Source organism: Pocillopora damicornis, chromosome 1 (assembly GCF_964200805.1).
Source record: "Pocillopora damicornis chromosome 1, jaPocDami1.2, whole genome shotgun sequence".
Taxonomy (NCBI): Eukaryota; Metazoa; Cnidaria; class Anthozoa; order Scleractinia; family Pocilloporidae; genus Pocillopora; species Pocillopora damicornis.
Window position 1 is genome coordinate 8,386,783 of NC_142670.1, and position 20,296 is coordinate 8,407,078.

Consider the following 20,296-nt stretch of genomic DNA (forward strand, 5'->3'; position numbering starts at 1 on the left):
TCATAAAGTTACTGTAAATATTTCCTCGTATATTTGTGTTGTTCTATCTTGAGACGAACTCAAAGTCCGGCAAAATTTGCTTGATAGCGACTATGAAATATAGATGGTGCGCCTGCTTGTCGCCACCGTTAACTGGCATAAATCACTACAATTTGTAAAAAAGTCTAACGTAACACTCTTACCTTGTTCATTTATGATTTTATTTGCCGTTTCGATTATTATATTACGCCTGGGTATTACCTTTTGACAGGAGCTCAGGTTTGCGTTGTGTTTTCCCCTCCCTCATTTATATTATAAGCTAGTCACACAATAATTGATACCGACAAAAGTAAATATTTACCATTTATAAAGATTTTTGTTCACGTTGAATTGAAAATATTAAAATATCTGCTTTCTTCACTAATCGTTGTTTCAGAAGCAGCGAAGCAGTTAAAAGCGGGTTGTTGCTTCAACGCTACTGAAATTTTTAGTATTCAGACAGGCGAGCAAAGCGTGATGCTCTGGGAACAAAAACTTTTAGGGGCCTTTTACATGATATCCGAATGAGTTTTGTACAAGAACGAGTTCATACCGGTTGCCACACAATAACCAGCGTAAAATTCATTCGAAATGAGTCATTTCTGAGTGGGTTTATAGGGGTTTTCATTACAGAACGAAACACTCATTCTGGACAACCTTTTCTACCTGTACAATGTAAACGCGGCACGGCTCTCATATTTGTATGAATCCTCTGTAGGAGCGAGGGAAGCATTGAAAAAGACAGAAAAGGACATAAACACTTGTTTTTACAGGCTAATTGCTGCCACTCCCACACGGATAAGACTTAAGCACCTTTTATGATTTCCTAGCGGTCGTTTTTGAAATTACAGGCGCGCACCCCCGCCCTCTTATGTAAAGGGGTTCCCTGGGGGTGCTAATACGTGCAGCACATTTGACAATTAGCTAGGACAAATTCTGATGTGATTTTGGCGAAGAGAAACATGTTTTGTTAGCGTCTTGTTGCTAGTGCGAAAGGGCCCTTTACCACTGTGTGCATAATTACGTGTCCCCCCAGACGGCTGAAAGCCAACAAAGTGTTCAGACATTAGTTCCGAAAACTCCGCCTCTGTCTAAATTTTTGGTAGCCTATTGACCAATTCCCAATCGAAACTTAACTCTGACGTCACGCGTAATTTTGCTCACGGTGGTAGGTAGCCTACTTACCAAAGCCAGATTGTACGAATTTTCCAGACATCTTGAGTACTATCTGTGATAAACGCTTGCCAATTCCCCTATCAGCTTTTGGAATCGACTTAACCCTACCTTTACCACGGTCGGACATTTCTTTTGGCACCCTTCATCTGCTATTGGAGCCACGATTCCACCCAACACCGAGATTTGATCTGTGGGTAATTTGTAGAATCATCGATATCTTTTGGCGTCTCGAAGATGCCGGCACGCGACAAAACAAGATCAACTTCATTTTCTGAATTTGAAAACTTGCAACTCCGCAAGTGACTTGAAATGTCTTTTAAACAATCACGCAAGGGAATGACTTGGTCTTCTCGATAACTAAACCCACAAGTTCCACCAGCGAACGATTTAACTAAATAGGAAATCTCCATGTCAGCGTGTAAAATGAAACCCTTATAAAACAGATCAGTTAGCTAAATCAGTATGTAGCTTGTCCATCAAATTGACTACTGTACATGACAGGACGGAAAACGCATGCACTGTAAGTACCTTCCCGTTGTCCCATACAAAGCCTTAGAAAACTTTTCTAAGGCTTTGTATGGAACAACGGGAGGTACTTACAGTGCATGCATTATCCGTCCTGTCATGCCATACTTTGACTTCAGCCGGCAAAGGAATCATTGATGGATCTGGACATTTTAGTTTTCTGAATGCAGTTATTCCTGAAAGTTTTTTCTAGATCTCATGCAAAGAGGAAAAAAAACCATCTCTTGGTATTTCGGAGGTTGATTCATCTTTGAATTTCTGTGTCACGCTTGTCACGCAACTGATAAAATAAGTTAGAGAAGATATATAAACTGGAACTCAAATCTGGCTAGAATGTGGTAGAGCATAATAAACGTGATCATCGAAACAGCTATTAAAATCATAAATGAACAAGGTAAGAGTGTCATGTTAGATTTTTTTGCAAATTGTAGTAATTTATGCCAGTTAACGGTGGCGACAAGTAGGCGCACCATCTACATTTCATAGTCGCTATCAAGTAAATTTTTCTGGACTTTGAGTTCGTCTCAAGATAAAACAACACAAATACACATGGAAATTTTTACAGCAACTTTATAACCATCCTTTTGTCTTATAAAAGCTTGCAGCTCAGTAGATTGTGTCATATCGGTCATTGTTAAAACTGTCTTTGTTTTGATGCTAGTTTTCGACATAGGAAAAGGTATGTCGGACAAAAATATTCACCAAAAAATATTTATTTCTTTGCCAGCTTCAATAACGACAGGGGATTAAGTTTAGATGATAGAACAAAGGATTATGTTAACAGAAATACCGGAGGTCCAGTACATTCGTTGCATGAGGCCACACAATTCGGGTAATATTCACGGTGAAAATTTGCATCTTTGAGCGGTCGAACGAAAAAAAATATTTCTCGAAAACTAAAATATTTTTTTACAAAAACACTACACCACAATTATTAGAACATATTGGGCTACAAAATATGAAAGTAGGAGGGAAAACAAATTTGGGTGACTTGACGCTGTTTGTTTGATGCATGCTGACATTAGCTCTTAAGCTAATTTTAATAGATGCCAAAAGGAACAAAGTTCTCAGATCTATTGACATTAACACAAATAAACTCGCTTGTATGGTGAGTTAGCAGTAATCCTTGGTTATTTTGGAAGCTAAGATACCGTCACCAGCCATTTCACTAAACAGTTGATGCTTAGCAGCAGTGAAAAGGTTTTATTCTGGTAATGCGTGTTTGTCAAAAATTTTAACTGATAATGAGTGAAGTTGTAATTAGGAAATTTCAATACTTCGGTTAGAATAATCATCAAAACGTTGATTGTTAAAAGCCAAAATTCATTTTCTTTGTGACGATGCTGTATTGTTTTGAAGTCAGAATTAACGACGGAATCGGTTATTATTAATCGCTTGGGAAAGGGGGAAAATAAGGTAAATTTTATCCTAATTCTTCCCCCCCACCACCTTTACACCCTCCAGACCGGTCTCTAACATTGACCTACAAAGATCACTTTTTGTCTCTTTGAAAGGAAATTTTTCACACATTTGCTTCCATTGCGCACCTTTCTTTGAGCGCTCGAGCTTCTCTCCATATTATTTGCTATTATATTCTTCCAATTACTATGTAGGCAAATATCGATGTTATTGTGCTTTGTGCTTCTCGCATTTCAAAGAGATGCTGGATTCCCATGCGTGTCGTTATAATACATGTAGCATTGTGGTAAATATTACTCCGACTGATTCCGGTTCCCATGACATTAATTGACCAGAGGACTCCTACTTCCCCTCGTTTATTCCACGCACATGTACTACAGGATCAGTCCCACCGGTGAAGTTAGCAACATACCATGTAAAAATTACCAATTACAACGATCAGCTTCATTCCTTTGATGGATATATGATAATTTCTTCCATCTGTGCAGCTGAACATATGAGATACTCGATAAAACTTTCGGTGGGCAAAATACTGATCTACAAAAGCAAACTCACTTAAAACATGATTCCTGCAGCAGTTTTCTTAAAAACGTATTTCATAAGTTTATTATTTCTGGGTTATGAGAAAATGTAAACTAATACAGCTATTTTGATATAGTAAATTTCTTATTTTGATGAGGCGCACCATTACTCCGCACCTGGCAGAAAAAGCCTTTAGTCTCATTGGTCCTTTTATGAAGGAAAAAAAAATAGTGGTGGCTTATTTCAGTGAGAAGCGATCGAGTATTATCATATGTCATATTACCTCCTCCAAAAGAGTTTTAATACTGTACACAATCTATCGCATTGGCGTTGTTTTCAAGCGAAGAACTATACAACATAAGCATACTGGCATTTGCTGAGGGCAACTCCTGTGTATCATAAGATTGAAGAATTGGGCGATGAGTGGGCTTCAATCCGGAAGTTCTAATACATCGTGTGGTTATTCTATAAAAAATGTTAAGTAAATATTGATTGGTTAGACATAAACATCTCGTTATTGGAACACCCTGTAACCCCAAGCGAAATCCAACCGGAAATAGGATGATATTTTCGGTGGCCTCTATTGGGCTATCTCATTCAAACAAACTGAACTCTGGTAACGTGTGTTCTCAAGTTTTATAATACTTGAAAATAACAAAGGTGATGAAAATAAACAAATAGATTTAAAAAGGAAGAGATATGTTTTAACTTTTTTTACAAATGTAGTTTTTAGTTTTGTTCAGACGCAAAATGATTTGGAAACAGTTGACCACGATAAAAGTTTTTATTTTTTTAATTGGAATGGTAGTTGTAATTCACGATTCTTGTCCTTAATTGACGTTTAGTGCAAAACCTTTCAGAAATATTATGAAGGGTTTCAAGAACATAATAGCATAGTTGCCTACCTTCAATTCTGAAAGTGGTGTGACAAGATGTCACTCGAAAAATGCACAAAAAAACCATGTAAGATCTCTTTCGCGAGAAACGAATTAAGTTCGTCGACTAAAACTTATTCGGACGTTTTGCTTGAACAATCTTGCACCAAAAGAAATGGGAGTTGCATTTGAGCTTATTATATAAACACGCTACTTAGAAAACAATAACTGTGGTAAGCTGAAGGCAAGTTTGGACAAAGGTTTTTTAAAATGAATGCCGTCAGCGACAGTTCAGCTTTTGACGGGTCTACCTTTTATTTCCCTTTAAATTAACTCCCTGCTTCTTCGACTTTTTTATCGGCTTCAATTGTAGAATGTTATTCTCTAAACGGACGCCAAAACCCTGCAGACAGTTAATTAATAAATTCCACCCCAGCTTGAAAAAGAGAAAATAAAACATAGTACTGTATTCATGTTTTCATCGATCTCGTGACATATATGGCATTAAACATCGATGTCACAAGTTTTTCTTTTCAAAGAATTCGGTACGCATAGTTTCAAAATTATAAATCTAGATAGAGAACAGATTGATTCAGTTTAAGAATTCCTCGCCGTTTAATTCATTGTTCCAAAACATACCTTTTTATCACTCCACTTCTACGCCTCTTAAGCCGTATTTGGGCTAGGAATGTGCACAATTTCCCACAGTATTGCATTATACAACAGTGCACAAATACGTACGGAAAGCCTAAAAACAAAAAGGTTGCAACAAACCGAAATTAATGCTGTTGTCGGTTTCAGTTTTTTGTCCGTTTTTCAAACAACAAGTCTCTGAACACAGCGGACTTTTTTTCTGATGGTCATAAAGAACACTTTTTTGGTTTCTCATCGGCACTCTCTTGACTTGGAATAATACCGGGCTACTTGCAAAAACTTCATGAGGAGCTTTGGCCCCGAATAAAATTCGCAGCATGCATTTTACAGAGGCTCTATATTTGTGTCATCAGTGTAGAGAATTACATCAACGCTTACGGCCCGTAGGTGTCTATGCGGATACTTAAACCTATTGATTATAAGTTAAAGGTTCACCTAATAAATAATACTTCATCTATGCTCGAATTTCAATTACAAAAACACAATAAATATTGCATTGGAATCACTTGGCGCGATCTTATCATGGAGGCCGAAGTCTTCGATCGATTGGCTGAGCTTTCTATAGTTACGGGATCCGATCTCGACCCCAAAAAGTACTTGTATGTGCTAACGAAAAGTTAATGCGAAATCAGGCCAAAAGCTTTTGCGAGGAACGAATTGTTTCGTCGATTCCGCGATGACTACAATATGTTTTGTCCCACCAGCAGGTCTCAAGCGCGCCAAAAGAGGCTGTTAGTTCAACGCCAGGTAACCAGACAACCTGTATGTTATATCCTCAATTGGTCTCTGTGCCGGACTAATTAGACAGGGAGAATTCCAGCAGATGGATTCGCGAGGTCTCAACATATAATCCTGTTTTTGATGCGGTAAATCAAATCGCTCTCGACCGTACACTTTAGGCGGGAAATGCCTCCAGTCGAAAAATCATGGGAAATTGCAATGATGTCTGTCAAGAATAGCCGAGCTTGACAAAGACACCTAAGGAACTAGTAAAGGATCATAATTATATAACTTAACGGTGGATGCCTTAACTTTCAGTCAAAAGAAAGAGTCCAGACAAAGAGCGGTCTCCTGATATAAATTAGTGGGAATTCAATTTTTCGTGCCATCCTGGGTGGTGTATACATGAGGATTAATTGTGAATCTCTTCTAAACCCTCTTGGGTAGTTTATACCTGAGGGTTATTTTTTAATCTCTTGCATATCCTCTTGGATAGTTGCTTGGAATATCAAGATGAAATATTTTATGAATTCTCCCAACCTCCCTTGCGTTTCGATGATGCTATGTTAACAAGAAATAAAGTCTTCAATGGTGAAATTGTAGTGCGTGGAATGGAAAGAATGATCTGGTTATAAGCACAAGATAGTCGAGACCGTTTGAAAGAAGACGCTTTTTTCATTGCTTATCAAATCGTTTTATTAAATGGCTGGGGAAGAATAAAAGGCGATAATTAGCATACGTATTGAATCGAAAGATAAATTTGAATACTCCGTGTTGACGTGTCAGATGATATTTTAACCCTTAGGCTATGCATTTTACTTGGCACGATAATGACGCTCTCGCACCATGCTGTAAAATTTATTAAGATCAGTTTGATCATTGTTTTTTACAGCATTGCTTCGAGTGTTTTTTTTTTTTGCTTTGGTACAGTCTTAAGCGGGTGCAAAAGACCAAAAGAACTAATTATTTTGGAAATACACGATGTCAATATCGTAAACGACAGTAGATTTTCCCGACTTACTTAGCCATAAACAGCTGGTTCTGACTCAAAACAACACAAGCTGCAAACCCCATCCTTTTAACAAGATGCTCGTCACTTTAACTACAAATTGTTCTTATCCTCTTGTAGGGAGGTATTAGTGTGAGTTTTAGCGTTCACAAATTGGGAAGATAGTCTCGCTTCCTTGAGCGTGTCCTAACAGGAATCAGACCAAGTATATCATGATGAAAAATTGTCAAAAATGCTCAACAACTTTAGTGTTAATGACTTTGTCGAGTGAATACAAACGTTATTCACGGAAGGTTTTTTTTTTTTTCAATCATAAACATAAGCATGTTTAAAGCGCATCTATAAAGTGCTCTAACCAGTAATCACTATATGAATATGTTCAATACGATCGGTTGCGTTGTGCAAACACCATTTTAACATAGTGCATGCCCTATCTTATTCCTATGGAGCTACAATGCAAACAATAAAAGCAACGGAAGGGAGGGAAATTGCACAGCCGATTTTCTTATCGGGATCTTGAAAATAAAGCTCGCATAGAATCACTTAGTTCTGTTAAAGGTTCCCTTTCCTCCTGTGTTGAAATACGTTGCGATCAAATTTCCTGTATTGGGCAGAATGTAATTTGATATCCGAAATTAGCCTAGATTCCAATTTTTTTGCTGAACCACGCGCTACGTAAATTTTCTAAGGCCGTCACACGCTTGCCGAGTGCTCTTTTCATATGAATTTAATGTTCAGCACATGCACATGTAGCTGAGAAAATAGGTAGGGTTTTTCTTTGGCAACTCAACGTAATCATTCTGCAAAGATATGAACTCAGTCATTACACAATGTGCAATAAAGGAGAAGTTATGCAGTGAGAGAAAGGAAAAGATGTAGATTTAGGGCTCAACTATTCCCGCCGACCGCACTTAGTTTTCTAATCCGGATGATAATCAACTTCATAAACTCACACCGAACAGGTGATCTAACCAAACGGAGAATATGTATAGTAGTTATATATATATTTCAAACTGAGAAATTCCGTAGTTTCTTTGCATCTTACACTTACACGAACATATTACTGAATCATTGCAGCCGGCGAAGTCAAAATTTTACGGGCCTAAAACTCGCACTTTTATCTTTTGATAGATCGATGACAGTTATTTATGTTCGGGTGCACGTAGAGGAACAGACGGCATATTTACACTAGTTTCCGGTGGACATAATATTTAATCCCAAATGACAACTACCTATGAAAGTGGATCCTGATTAGTTTTGAGTTGTTTAAAATTGTTTTAAACACCCATTTTCATATCCAAGTTAAGAAAACTTTAGCTTGATGAAGCTATTTTCGTGTCGTGAATCACTTGTATTTGTTGAGTAAAACAGCATTCTGCGTCTGGTACAAAGAGCTTTTAGTCTCATTGGTCCGTTTACGAGTGGAAAAATAGAACTTTCGCGGCTTATGTCAGCAAAGAGTGGTCGATAGTGATGTTTATTACACCAACGTCCTATAAAATAGTTTAAAAAACGTTGTCTAAAATCTGCCGCTCTTGTGATCTTATTAAGTCGCGGACCCTTACAAGGGTGTCCACATATACTAACGGCACTATATCTTCTGGTCATTCCATGGAAATGTTAAGTAAATAGTGACTGGTTAGATATAAATATTTCGGTATTGGAACATCCTGTAACCCAAAGCGAAATTCAACCGGAAATAAGATGATATTATCGGTGGCTTCTACTGGGCTTTCTCCCTCAAACTGAACTCTGGTAACACGTGTTCTTAAGTTTTATAATACTTGAAAGTAATAAAGGTAATGAAAATAAACATATAGATTAAAAAAGGAGGAGAGATGTTTTAACTTGTTTACAAGTGTAGTTTTTAGTTTTGTTCAGACGCAAAATGATTTGGATACAATTGACCACGATAAAACAGTTTTCCGGTTTTAAAATTGAAATGGTAGTTATAATTCACGATTGTTGTGCTTAATTGATGTTTAATAAAAAACCTGTCAGAAATACTACGAAGTGTTGCAGGAACATAGTTGCCTACCTTCAATTCTGAAGTTGGTGTGACAAGATGTCACCTGAGAAATACACAAAAACCATGTACGATCTCTTTCGCGAAAAAACGAATTAAATTCGTCGACTAAAACTTATTCAGACGTTTTCCTTGAGCAATCTTGCATGTATAGAAATGGGGGTTGCATTTGAGCTTATTTTATGAACACCCTACATAGAAAGCGATAACTGTGGTAAACAGAAGGCAAGTTTGGACAAAGTTTTTTAAAATGAATGCCGTCAGCGACAGTTCAGCTTTTGACGGGTCTACCTTTTATGTCCCTTTTAATTAACTCCCTACTTCCTCGACATTTTTATCGGCTTCAGTTGTAGAATATTATTCTCTAAACGGACGCAAAAACCCCGCAGACAGTTAATTAATAAATTCCACTCCACTTAGAAAAAGAGAAAATGAAACATAGTACAGTCTTCATGCTTTTCATCGATCTCATGATAAATTTGGCATTAAACATCGGTGTCAAAAGTTTTTTTTTTCAAAGAATTCGGTACGCATAGTTTCAATTTTATAAATCTAGATAAAGATTCATTCAGACTCATTCAGTTACACAGTTCCTCGTCGTTTAATTCATTGTTGCAAAACATACCTTTTTATAACTCCACTACTGCGCCACTTGCCGTATTTGGGCAATGAACAGGCACGATTTCCCACAGTACTGCGTTATACAACAGCGCAAAAATACGGACGGAAAGCGGAACAACAAAAAGGTTGCACCCAACAAACCGGAATTAACGCTGTTGTTGGTTTTTTTTTCTTTTTTTTCAAGTAGCAAGTCTCTGAGCACACCAGAATTTTTTCTGATGGTCATAAAGAACACTTTAATGATTTCTCAACGGCACTCTCTTGACTTGGAATAATACCGCGCGACTTGTACAACTTCCTCATCGAGTAGGGCGCATTTATTTAAAGTTATCTATTCCGAGAAGTGACAATTTTGAACTTTTTGAATTTAAATTAAATGTCTAATCCATATGTTTGACCTCCCGATAAAGAGAATGACGGAATTATCTTCAACTGTCAGTGGCAGTTAGGTAAATTCATGGAAAACAAGGCTATGAGACGCTAGCATTTGCTTTGCTCCGAGCATGTGAAGTCTTTGCCCAATGCAATCAGCGCCCATCCCGGTTAATTCGAGGCACAGTTACAAACCGAGTCTTTTTCATTTTTCACAGCAATTTTCTTTCATTTTCATATTAGTTTTGAGCTTCAAGTAAACAAAATCAAAGGAAAGAGATATATGACAGATTGAACCTGTTTTGCGTATTATTCTTCAAATAATCCTTTTTGCAGCACGCCACCGCTTTCACATCTTTAGTCGTAAACGTTTTTTTTTTCTGTTTGCTGGTAATGCTCGACTCCATGAAAAACAGAGATTGTTTTCTTTTTTTCCTTTTTTTGTCATGCCTTGAATAAGCAGAACAACATTATGAACAACTGGGAAATTTCACCTGGTACTTTTTGGTATTCGCTATTCACCTCCTTTGTCCTTTACATGATACTTTCCAAGTTACGTCTGCGAGTAATGCCAATGTCAGCCTTTTGCGGAGACACTGCACTTTTTTTTTCTTTCAATTTCTTTAACAATTAAAATGCTTTAGTACTAGAATTACTTGAAATCTAAGAAACTCTTTGGTCGTTTCAAATGTTATTTTCGACATAACAATAAAATACTTTGCCCATTTTCTCTTCTACAGTCATCCTTCATTTGATGATGGAATTGCCAGGAACAGGTGAGGTAGTGTAATTACAACTTAATATTTAAGTATCTTAGAATGAACTGGAAATAAAGGATCTGACTGAATTATCAAAATAATTAGTCAGACTCCCTGCTGGAATGACATCGTTTTGCGATTAAAAACTTTAGTGGGAAAGCAAAACAAAAAAGTCAGAGACTAACGGTACTATTACCCTGATTCCCAATTTCCTTTTTTAAAACCTTGCCTAATTCTAATTTTTCCTTCGGTGAGGTAGAAGGTTTTGATGCCCATTGTTTTATTATCATTAATGGTATTTTTTCTTCTTCTCCATCTTCATCGTTATTACTATTGTTATCATCAGTATACATATTTTCGTTTATTTATTCATTCCTTTGTCTCCATCATCAGAATTATCACTATTGTTACAATCAGTATACATTTTTTTTCGTTTATTTATTCCTTTAATTTTTTTCCATAGAGTGCCAAGCAACCTGTTTCAAAAACTCATCCTACATATTTTCGAAAAGCGGAAGAAAGTGGTGCCAGAACAAGCTTGTCTGTTGCAAGCAGGGAGGTTACTTAGTCTCCATCGAAACTCAAGAAGAATGGCAGTTTATCAGTCATGAGATTCAAAAGCGTGGTACTTCCAATACTAGTGCGTGGCACATTGGTTTAGAGAATAATCGCGGAGTTTGGACTTGGGAGAGTGAAGAAAAACTAAATATTTCGAAATGGCGAGATTCTCAGCCAGATGTTAACGTCTATAACGCGGAAATATCTAAGAATGGAGGCCTCTTTAATGGTATCTCTGGGGATGTTGAAAACGCTTTCATTTGCGAGATGCCCGGAGGTAAGATTACATTCCAACCATGAAGTATGTTATGTGCTGAAACATTAGCAGTCTTGCACTTGTGTCAGGAAAATTTCTCTTGCTTCTTAAAAGTAATCAAAGTGCTCTGTGAGCAAACTCGTGAATTGACACATGATTTTTGAGATTATGTTTAATGTTATCTGGTTTAGGGAATTTTGTGGTTGATTGTCATCTAGAGTGCGAGCAGTAGTTCAGTGTTCGCTAATGTAGCAAAGAAACAAAGTAACGTTGGGACAAGAAGGCATTACAATTGAAATGATCATGCTATTACATTTAACAAGGTGGATGATGTCATGTGTTTTAAACGTCTATCATTTTTGTTTCTGGTTCAAAAGAAAAGGTTGGAAGTAAATGTGGGTGAAAAGTGAAATTTACTGTCTTTCGTTGTAAATATTAGAAAATCAAGGCAATACTGTCTTAATGAAAACATTAACGATTCCCTCTTTATCAAATGAGACAAACGGGAACGAGTTTTGAGTGATATAACTAAGCCAAGCCTGCCACCGTCATTTTAGATCTCCGCCTGGGTAGATTTAAGTCACGTGCTAGGCAACGTATAATCAATAACAAGATAGAATTTCATTTCAGGCCTATTTATCAATTTTGTGGTGTGTAACTTTCGCATTTTAGTACGTTGTATATATGTTGAATCTTCAAATTGTCTTGAAACTTACGAGAAAATTGTTTTTTAAAAATTCACTGAAAATCGGTAGCTAAAATTATTTGTCTAAGTGTTATTTGATATTCGTGTTAACTTGTTATTTAGTCAGTCGCCGGCATCTTTTGTTGCTTCACACAGGGAAAACACACGCGACGAAACGTAATGATCAATTTTGTCCTCAATCTCACGCTATAACAGAAAAAGCTTTTGAACATCTGTAAACTCCGAGCGCTTCGCAGTAAGTGATATTTTCAATGAATCTTCGGATTGTTTTCAAGTTCAAGGATTGTAAATTACAATTTTATGAAAAACGAAGGTTTTTGTTATTTCAGTGTGAATCCTTGAATGCTTGCCAGTCGCTGGCGCCGCTTGTTGAAACTAAAACGAAAAAAAAAAACTCTTTTAAGATTATCATTGGCTTCTTTTTCACCCCACCACTATTCTTAGCAACAAAGGTCACCATTTCGTCTGTTTATTGCTCGCCAAAAACTATCAAATGTACTCAAAAGCCTAAAATCTAAAAAAAGTTTACAGGAATCGACCAATCGAGCGAGCGAGCGAGCGAGCGAATGCTATTCCCCACATCGTATCTATAACTCGCTCTTGCGCATGCGCGCAATTCACGAGTTAAAAATGGTGTTCACATAATATGCTCGGCTCACGTAACTTGTACGTGTGAGCGACGAATGAACTTTTAAGCGTGTATCAGTAGTTGGACATAATGGCCATGACAAAAACGGGGACATGTGTTTCGGAAAAAAAATGATCACCCTGAGATTTTCCCTTTGCATCACCTGTAGCTGGAAAAACAGCGATGGAAACTGTACATTTCACAACTTTTGTCGAGCGCGCTGAGATTGGGATAATCTAACCAACGGAATTTTCCCTTGCCACAAGTTACAAGGCGTGATCACTGACGTCAGTGAGTGAATCCGAGTTCTTTTAAACATAATGCATCGAAGTACGTATACCCAAGGTCTTGAGTACTGGTACTGAAGACAGAGCGCACAGTTTTTCCCGACCTTAGCTTATGAATAACAGTTTTTTTTCTTTTAAACTCAACGAAATATTTTCCAAAAGAACCCTAGTGATTTAGGGCTGTAATTACGGCAAGATCCTCCATGAACTGAACAATTTTTGAACGAGTAAATGGTAGTTAAACAGACTGAGGTAATGCAAATTAAATAGAGGCTTTACCGATATATTTTTATTTGTTTAATGGAAAAGGTGATTTAAAAGGCTTCCAAACAAACTTTTAAATCTGTTTCGAGATTGAGGGAGTTTGCTCGTATACTTGGTGCAATCGCGTGTGTAAATCTGGTCTTTTGTCAAAAGTGGAATTTTAATGCCGCTTTTTCTCGTTGATTTCCTTCATTTTCTGTTGTGAAGTTTACGGTACAAATGTCCATATTGAGCGGACTTGCAAAGGCTCACCGAAAGCGTATTTAAAGTATAGAACTGAATATATCGCTCACTGTTTTTTAATGAACAAATTGTTTGAACGAATTCAAATATAAAATGAACGAAAACTCCATCAATTAATTCAATTTTAAACAAATACGTTACGTTCTAACTTCCTGAGTTACTTCTAGTGAAGGTCTAGGTTAATTACAAACGGTTTTTATGCCGCGTGTCAACCCATTTAATAGCATATTTGCTACCAAAAATCATTTCAAAACCACTATTCTTGCTGGCAGCCACAATGACTTGAGAGCGAGAAAGAGAGGATTAATAAGTAATTAATCAGCTTGATTTGCTTTAAAGTGAAATACGTCTCAGCTGGCAAGCGAAATATATTTATGAAAAAAGGCAACAAAGTTAAGGTTGTAGCTAGCGACTCGAGCAAGCGTTGCCGTGCCGCTGTTGCACATTTATAAGAACTTACATTCACATTTAATTTTACGTTTTTTAAGTCTGTTCAGATGGGGGAGGAAGAATAGGGGGCGGGGTGAGGGGAGGTGTCAGCTCAACAAGGAAATAATTAATTTTCAAAAACTTGACTACCAAAATTACATGAACTCACAGATAATCTTAGCTGATGTGAAGTTAACTAATTCAGAAAAGCAGGTTAGAGATGGCGGACGCCGTAAGGAAGAAAGATGTATAGTATTAATTGACACTGATCAAACACAAACTGGAGGTGTTAAAAAAAAAACAGGAATCATGTAAAGAAAAAATCATAAAACTGTAAAAAAAACGAATTATATGAAAAATAAGTTCCGTTTTCTTTCTCATTTATTTTTCTCCTTTATTGTGATTGTGATTTTAATCTTTTTATGTCATCATCATTATTATTATTTATCACTTTGATTATCATTATGATAATTGGTATTTTTGCTTTTATTTTTATCATTTTGTAGAATGCCTAAATATAACTTTTAAAAACTCTTGGTACATAATTGCGGCGCGCGAAACGAACTGGCTCAGTAGCTGGCTCTGGGACAGAGAAACCTGCCAAAACCAAGGAGGGGACCTAGTTTCCATTGAAACCGAAGACGAATGGAATTTCATCAGTGACCAGATTCAAAGGCGAGATATTAAGCGCTATGGAAATACATGGAGTATTGGTTTAAGAAAAAGGGCCGGGAATTGGACTTGGGTGAATGGAAGACCGCTGACTATTTGCAAATGGGAACAAGGGGAACCAAGAGGTGAACACGACGCGGCTTTCATGTACAAGCGGTCCAGTAATGGGGAGCAGGGCGTGTTTGGTGGTTCTAATGTCACAAGTAGAGGATATCACCACGCTTATATTTGTGAGATTTCAGAGGGTAAGTTGTTATTTTTGTTGTTGTTTTGTTTTGTTTTTTTTTTTCTGTTTGTTTGCTTTCTTTAATATTATTTAGAGGAAACTAACGGCAGCAGAAGCGCTTAGGCATCATAAAAACATTATTCGATATCGTTTGTGGAACTTATGAAAGGATTTGCATAAACCCTCTGACAGTCAGAATCAGGTTTACACTAACATTTGAATTAATGAAAGTATGTTTGAAACGATATCAATTCACGTTTTTACGATACATATGTCTAACTTTTAGCTTTGTGAGCAGAGGAAAATTACAGATGGTTCTGTTACCAGTAATAACAGTAAACTTTCAATCATCAGTTATTTTCTGTTCGCATTAATAACAGTAAACTTTCAAGTATCAGTTATTTTCATGTAGTTAATTTATTGTTTCGATTGAACAAAATGATGGTGAATACCAATTGCGAAGAAATATCAGTCCAATTGCTTTTTTAGATAACAACGTGTGATGACGTGAAGTGCGTTATCTTTTGCAAAGAGCCATGCCAGGACTCATGTCTGTTGAGATACATGCCAATTATCGTTTTATAAAACGAATACAAAAGACTTGCAAATTTATTTTTTTCTTCGCATAGCGGAATCAGTTCTGTGTTTATTCTATTTTATTTTAATATATATGATATATTGCTGTAGTTCGAAAAGAAGGTTTGACGTTTGTAATGTATACATCTCATTTTTCGAACTTTTCGAGCTTTAAGTTAAGTTTTTTTTTCTTCACATAATTTAGCCTGTTTTACCTCTAACCCTCAGAGGTTGGTGCCCAGCATTAGGATAGGGAATACGTTCCTATTTTTTCCACTGGGTCTTCTGGGTTTCTTGTCACGCGTCGGCACACAAAATGTTCTTTTGCGCGAGAAGTAATTCAGTTGTAACTAGTTGTTTATCGTACTCTGTACCTTTGTCGGACGGCATGAAGCACTCACGCTCCTAGTTCGATCTGCACAACCCCTCCTTGTGTATGAGTCGTGAATTAAGGTAGGAGGTAAGTTGTTAAGCGTGTGCGTTGTGAGAAAAAGAGCGGAAAGGACATATTTAAACTTGAAATGATACAACAAGCTAAATGCGACCCTTTCATATCCCGATAACTCTGGACTCTAATCGACGAGGTTCTTGCAAAAGCCATATACCACTACTCTTATCAGATGAGTCCAAAGTTTCTGGTTAATGTTATTCTTTGTGCACGGCCCCCTGATGCCATAATACCATTTACGAGAAAACAATACCTAAACGCTGTGATATTGTTACAGGTTATCTGAATGTTATAATGTAATTAGTGCAACATAATACCTAATGCGGTAATGTGATTATTAGTCTTTTGTTCTCATAGTAGCGTTAACAATGGGGATGTTCGAAGTATTTGTAATGTATTCCAATAGCGTCCGTTCGTTTAGCACACTTCGGGTAAAGTATTTCGTAACAGTGGCGACTTATGGTGTTATAACACATTTAGTAGAACCTGCGTTGAAAGGAAATCAAAAAGGTCCTCGCTAGCGTCCACTTCTTATAAAATATCCGTTTCATTCAAGTTTTGTAAATTGAGTAACGGTGACAAGCTTGAATTACGAACCTTTACACCCTCTGCGTTTCGTGTCACTCGCTACCCAATATTTTGAAAAATAGAAAAAAATTCTGCCAGGAGGAAAACTGTACACAGTAAAAAAAAAAGCTCGGTTGACATGTCGTTCTAATCGAAGATTAACATCCTCATCCATCTTAAGCAGCAACATCGCCATCGCCGTCGCTGGGGCCATTGCCGTCGCCAGGGCCATGGCCGTTGCCGTTGCCGTCGCCTTCCCCGTCGCCGTCGCCGTCGCCGTCGCCGTCCCCGTCGCCGTCCCCGTCGCCGTCCCCGTCGCCGTCCCCGTCGCCGTCCCCGTCGCCGTCCCCGTCGCCGTCCCCGTCGCCGTCCCCGTCGCCGTCCCCGTCGCCGTCCCCGTCGCCGTCCCCGTCGCCGTCCCCGTCGCTGTCGCCATCGCTGTCGCTGTCGCCGTCACCGTCACAGCAAGGTATGATACTATATACTATACAATATATCCTATGTACTCAGGTATAGCACTTAACTGTCATGGCCTAGCTTGCAGCGCGTGCAGCATTGCCCATACCTATGAAAGTTAGAAGTAACTTATCAACCCAAGTATCATAGTAGCGTTAAAAACGGGGACGTTCGAGGTATTTGTAATGTATTCCAATAGTGTCCATTTGTTTAGCACACTACGGGTTAAGTACTTCGTAACAGTGGCGACTTATGGTATTATAACACATTTATTAGAAAACTGAAACTGTCTAAATGGGCAGGAGAGCCAAAGTGTGAGGGATCTGTGGCTCACATATGCAAGCAGACTATTAAAGGTAACCAGAGCCTATTTTGTGGCATTCATGGCTCTGAGAAATTAGCTTATATTTGCGAAATTCCCAAAGATAAGACAAAATTACTCTTTATTTTTGATATTGAATTAGGTTAAGGTACGCTAAAAGCGCTCATTAACTGTCATGCAAATATTACCTATGGTTTGTATACTTACCATTGCTGTTATAGTAAGCGGAACTCATGGAGCATCTGGAAATCAGGATAAAACTTTTACGTGGATAAATATTTCACGATACATATTTCTCACTTTTAATCTTGTGGACAACGAAAAGTCAGGAGATGCATAATTTCTGACAGTTCTTGCACCTAACCATCACTTGGACCCCGTATCAATAATAGTAATATATAGGACTGAGTATAATCCAATTCCGTCTGTAAGCATACGAGTGGTAAAACCAATTAATCATAAAAAATTACAATTTCTGAGAAAAGAAGAAATATTGTCATTGTTCAAGTGAGAACATTGTCCATTTTGAAGAAAGCCTTAATTTAGGAGTCTGTACACTGTACACTGTACACTGTACACTGTGTGGTGATTTAAACTAAAGTTGTGGGTTATTGATTCGAACTCAACTTTAAATGTGACTGGTTGATTTGAACTACAACTTTGAATGTGATTGTCTCATTAAACCGTCTGGTACCAAACTGTCCGATAAAAACTTGACATGTGACTTTTAGAAAATAATAGAAGTTAATTGTGGGTGCTAGTTTCAATGCGATGTAGAATATAACAGAAACAGAGTATACTGACTATTATGAGCCTTCCATTGATAAAGTAATCGGAGAAAGCGATTCAATTATTTGCCGTCCTTTCCCGAGTTTAGAAGTTATTTGTAAGAGGCGTGAAGACAGTTTTAGAGCTAAATATTACAAAATAAAAAAAAAAAATTAAATAAAAAAAAACCTGAACCAATTTGTTTCAATGAATATGAATTGAACTTAAAATGTAGTATAGAAAACAATATGGGAAAAAAATTGTTTCTGAGAACATTTCTTTAGTAATTATTGTTGGCGTTATTTGTGTCGATTTCAGCTGCACCATTATTGTTCTCATTCAAAATTGCAGAAAAATCTTCACCATCTGAATCTATAAGGCCACAACCCACTCCATCGCCAGTTCTGTGGTCATCATTGTTTCCATCGCGTTCGCCGTCACGATCACCGTCATTGTCTGTGTCGCAGACGCCGTCGCAGTCGATGCCTCAGTTTTTGTCTCTGTCGATGTCTCAGTCACCTTTTTCACAGTCACCTCAGTCACAGTCTCCTTCGTTGCGGTCACCTCTTCACTTGCTTTCGTCCGCGCTCTCGCCATCGCAGTCATTATTGCCATCGACATCATCATCGGCGTTGCAGTCAACAAGGATTCAAAAGCTGGTGTGTAATTTTTGTTTTTGTTTTGTTTTGTTTTTTTACTTTTAGGATCCTCATACTCTTTAATTATAACTGTTATTTCCCTTATTTACCTCAGGCGGCGGAATATGTTTCTAAACTTAGCAGAATGAATATCACCAACGCCAGTTCCTTACAGGTATTTCATTCTTCTAATTTCTATACGCAGTTATGGAACTGAAGTTCCAGTCAGTATGTTTTAAATGTTCAAACGGAATCCGTAAATACGAATTTTTATTAAGTGTATAAATCATTTTTTGTTTGTTTGTTAGTTTTTCTGCTTTCGTCTCATATTGCTCGTGGCAGTAAAAGATTAATGGCTCATAACTTTTTACTTGATTAAGACGTTAACCTGTATAGTTTTTCTCGCCTGTAAGAAAGCTATTTTAGGAATTTTTATAGATAAATTATCGTTATCAGTATTATTATTATCGTAATTACCGGTATGATTGTTATTTTTTTTTTAAATTCGTAGACGAAAACTGAGTAATCTATCCTCCAAGTAAAATATTTTGATTTCCTGGTCTAGTCGATCTCTAACCTGTGCACATGCATTTGTGTCCGAAATTGGTTGGCTCTCTCGCTTGAATAATTTTCTTATCTATTTGTAATGATTTTTTTTTATTTTCTTACCACAAATGCTTAGCACCTTACCTAAACAAAAATATTTCATGTCATTACAGGAAGCCATAGCGGTTTTGGAGATATTCATCACAGGTATTAAAAAAATCACAAAAGCTCGTAACCGCACCCCTATAACAGATGAGATTGAGACAAGAAGAGGATCCACTTTTAAAGTGGCTATCGCCTTTGAAGAATTTGCTCTTAAATACAGCAAGCTCCACCTGACTGGAACAAAGTCCTCACAAGTGATCGACAGCCAGACAATGGGTGAGTTTAAACAGCGTATAATCTATAGGCCTTGATGATGTAGTAAACTGATATAGGTTACTGAATGCGAAGCTTTATTGCTGGATCAATCGATCCATTCAGTCCTTCCATTGACTATTTATGTTCATCAATCATTATGGAATTGGATGATAATATCCAGCGATCTGAACTCTTCAAAATGCTGACGTCTTATCATCAATTATTTTACAATATTTAAAGGATTGCGCTGTTTAGAGGTAAAGTAAATAAAAGCGTTTATGCAACTATGATATACAGACTGTATTTTCAGTCCAGAAAGTGTCGTGAAATTATTAATACCATCACCTGTTGTTTTCTTCGTTAGTGCTGGGTATTCATAAAGCCTACCACCAAAATGCAAGTGACTTCTACTTTGAGGATGAAGAATCGCAAGGAAACATAAATGTTTCGTCTGCAAATTTTGCGAAATCCGGTTGGTATCGACTGCAGTGTTTACTCCTCAATGGATAAGTATAATTCCCTGTATTTCCCTTACAAATTTACGTGGTACTGAAGTACAGCTGCGCATATACATAGTTCTGAGTTTGTTTGTTTGTTTACACAGCACATTTGATTCAGTTATCTCAAGTTTCGTGAAAGACCATGTTCTGG

At 37.3% G+C, this 20,296-nt stretch overlaps 1 protein-coding gene across 1 annotated transcript; it reads left to right on the forward strand.

Annotated features, from left to right (window-relative positions):
• The first annotated feature begins 11,520 nt into the window (after positions 1-11,520).
• LOC149051790 (uncharacterized) lies at positions 11,521-20,221 on the forward strand. The gene is made up of 6 exons (XM_089214770.1): positions 11,521-11,530; positions 16,740-17,024; positions 18,453-18,760; positions 18,855-18,914; positions 19,459-19,666; positions 20,010-20,221. The coding sequence occupies exons 1-6, from the start codon at positions 11,521-11,523 to the stop codon at positions 20,153-20,155; spliced, it is 1,017 nt and encodes a 338-aa protein (XP_089070896.1). The 3' UTR covers positions 20,156-20,221.
• Positions 20,222-20,296: the final 75 nt, after the last annotated feature.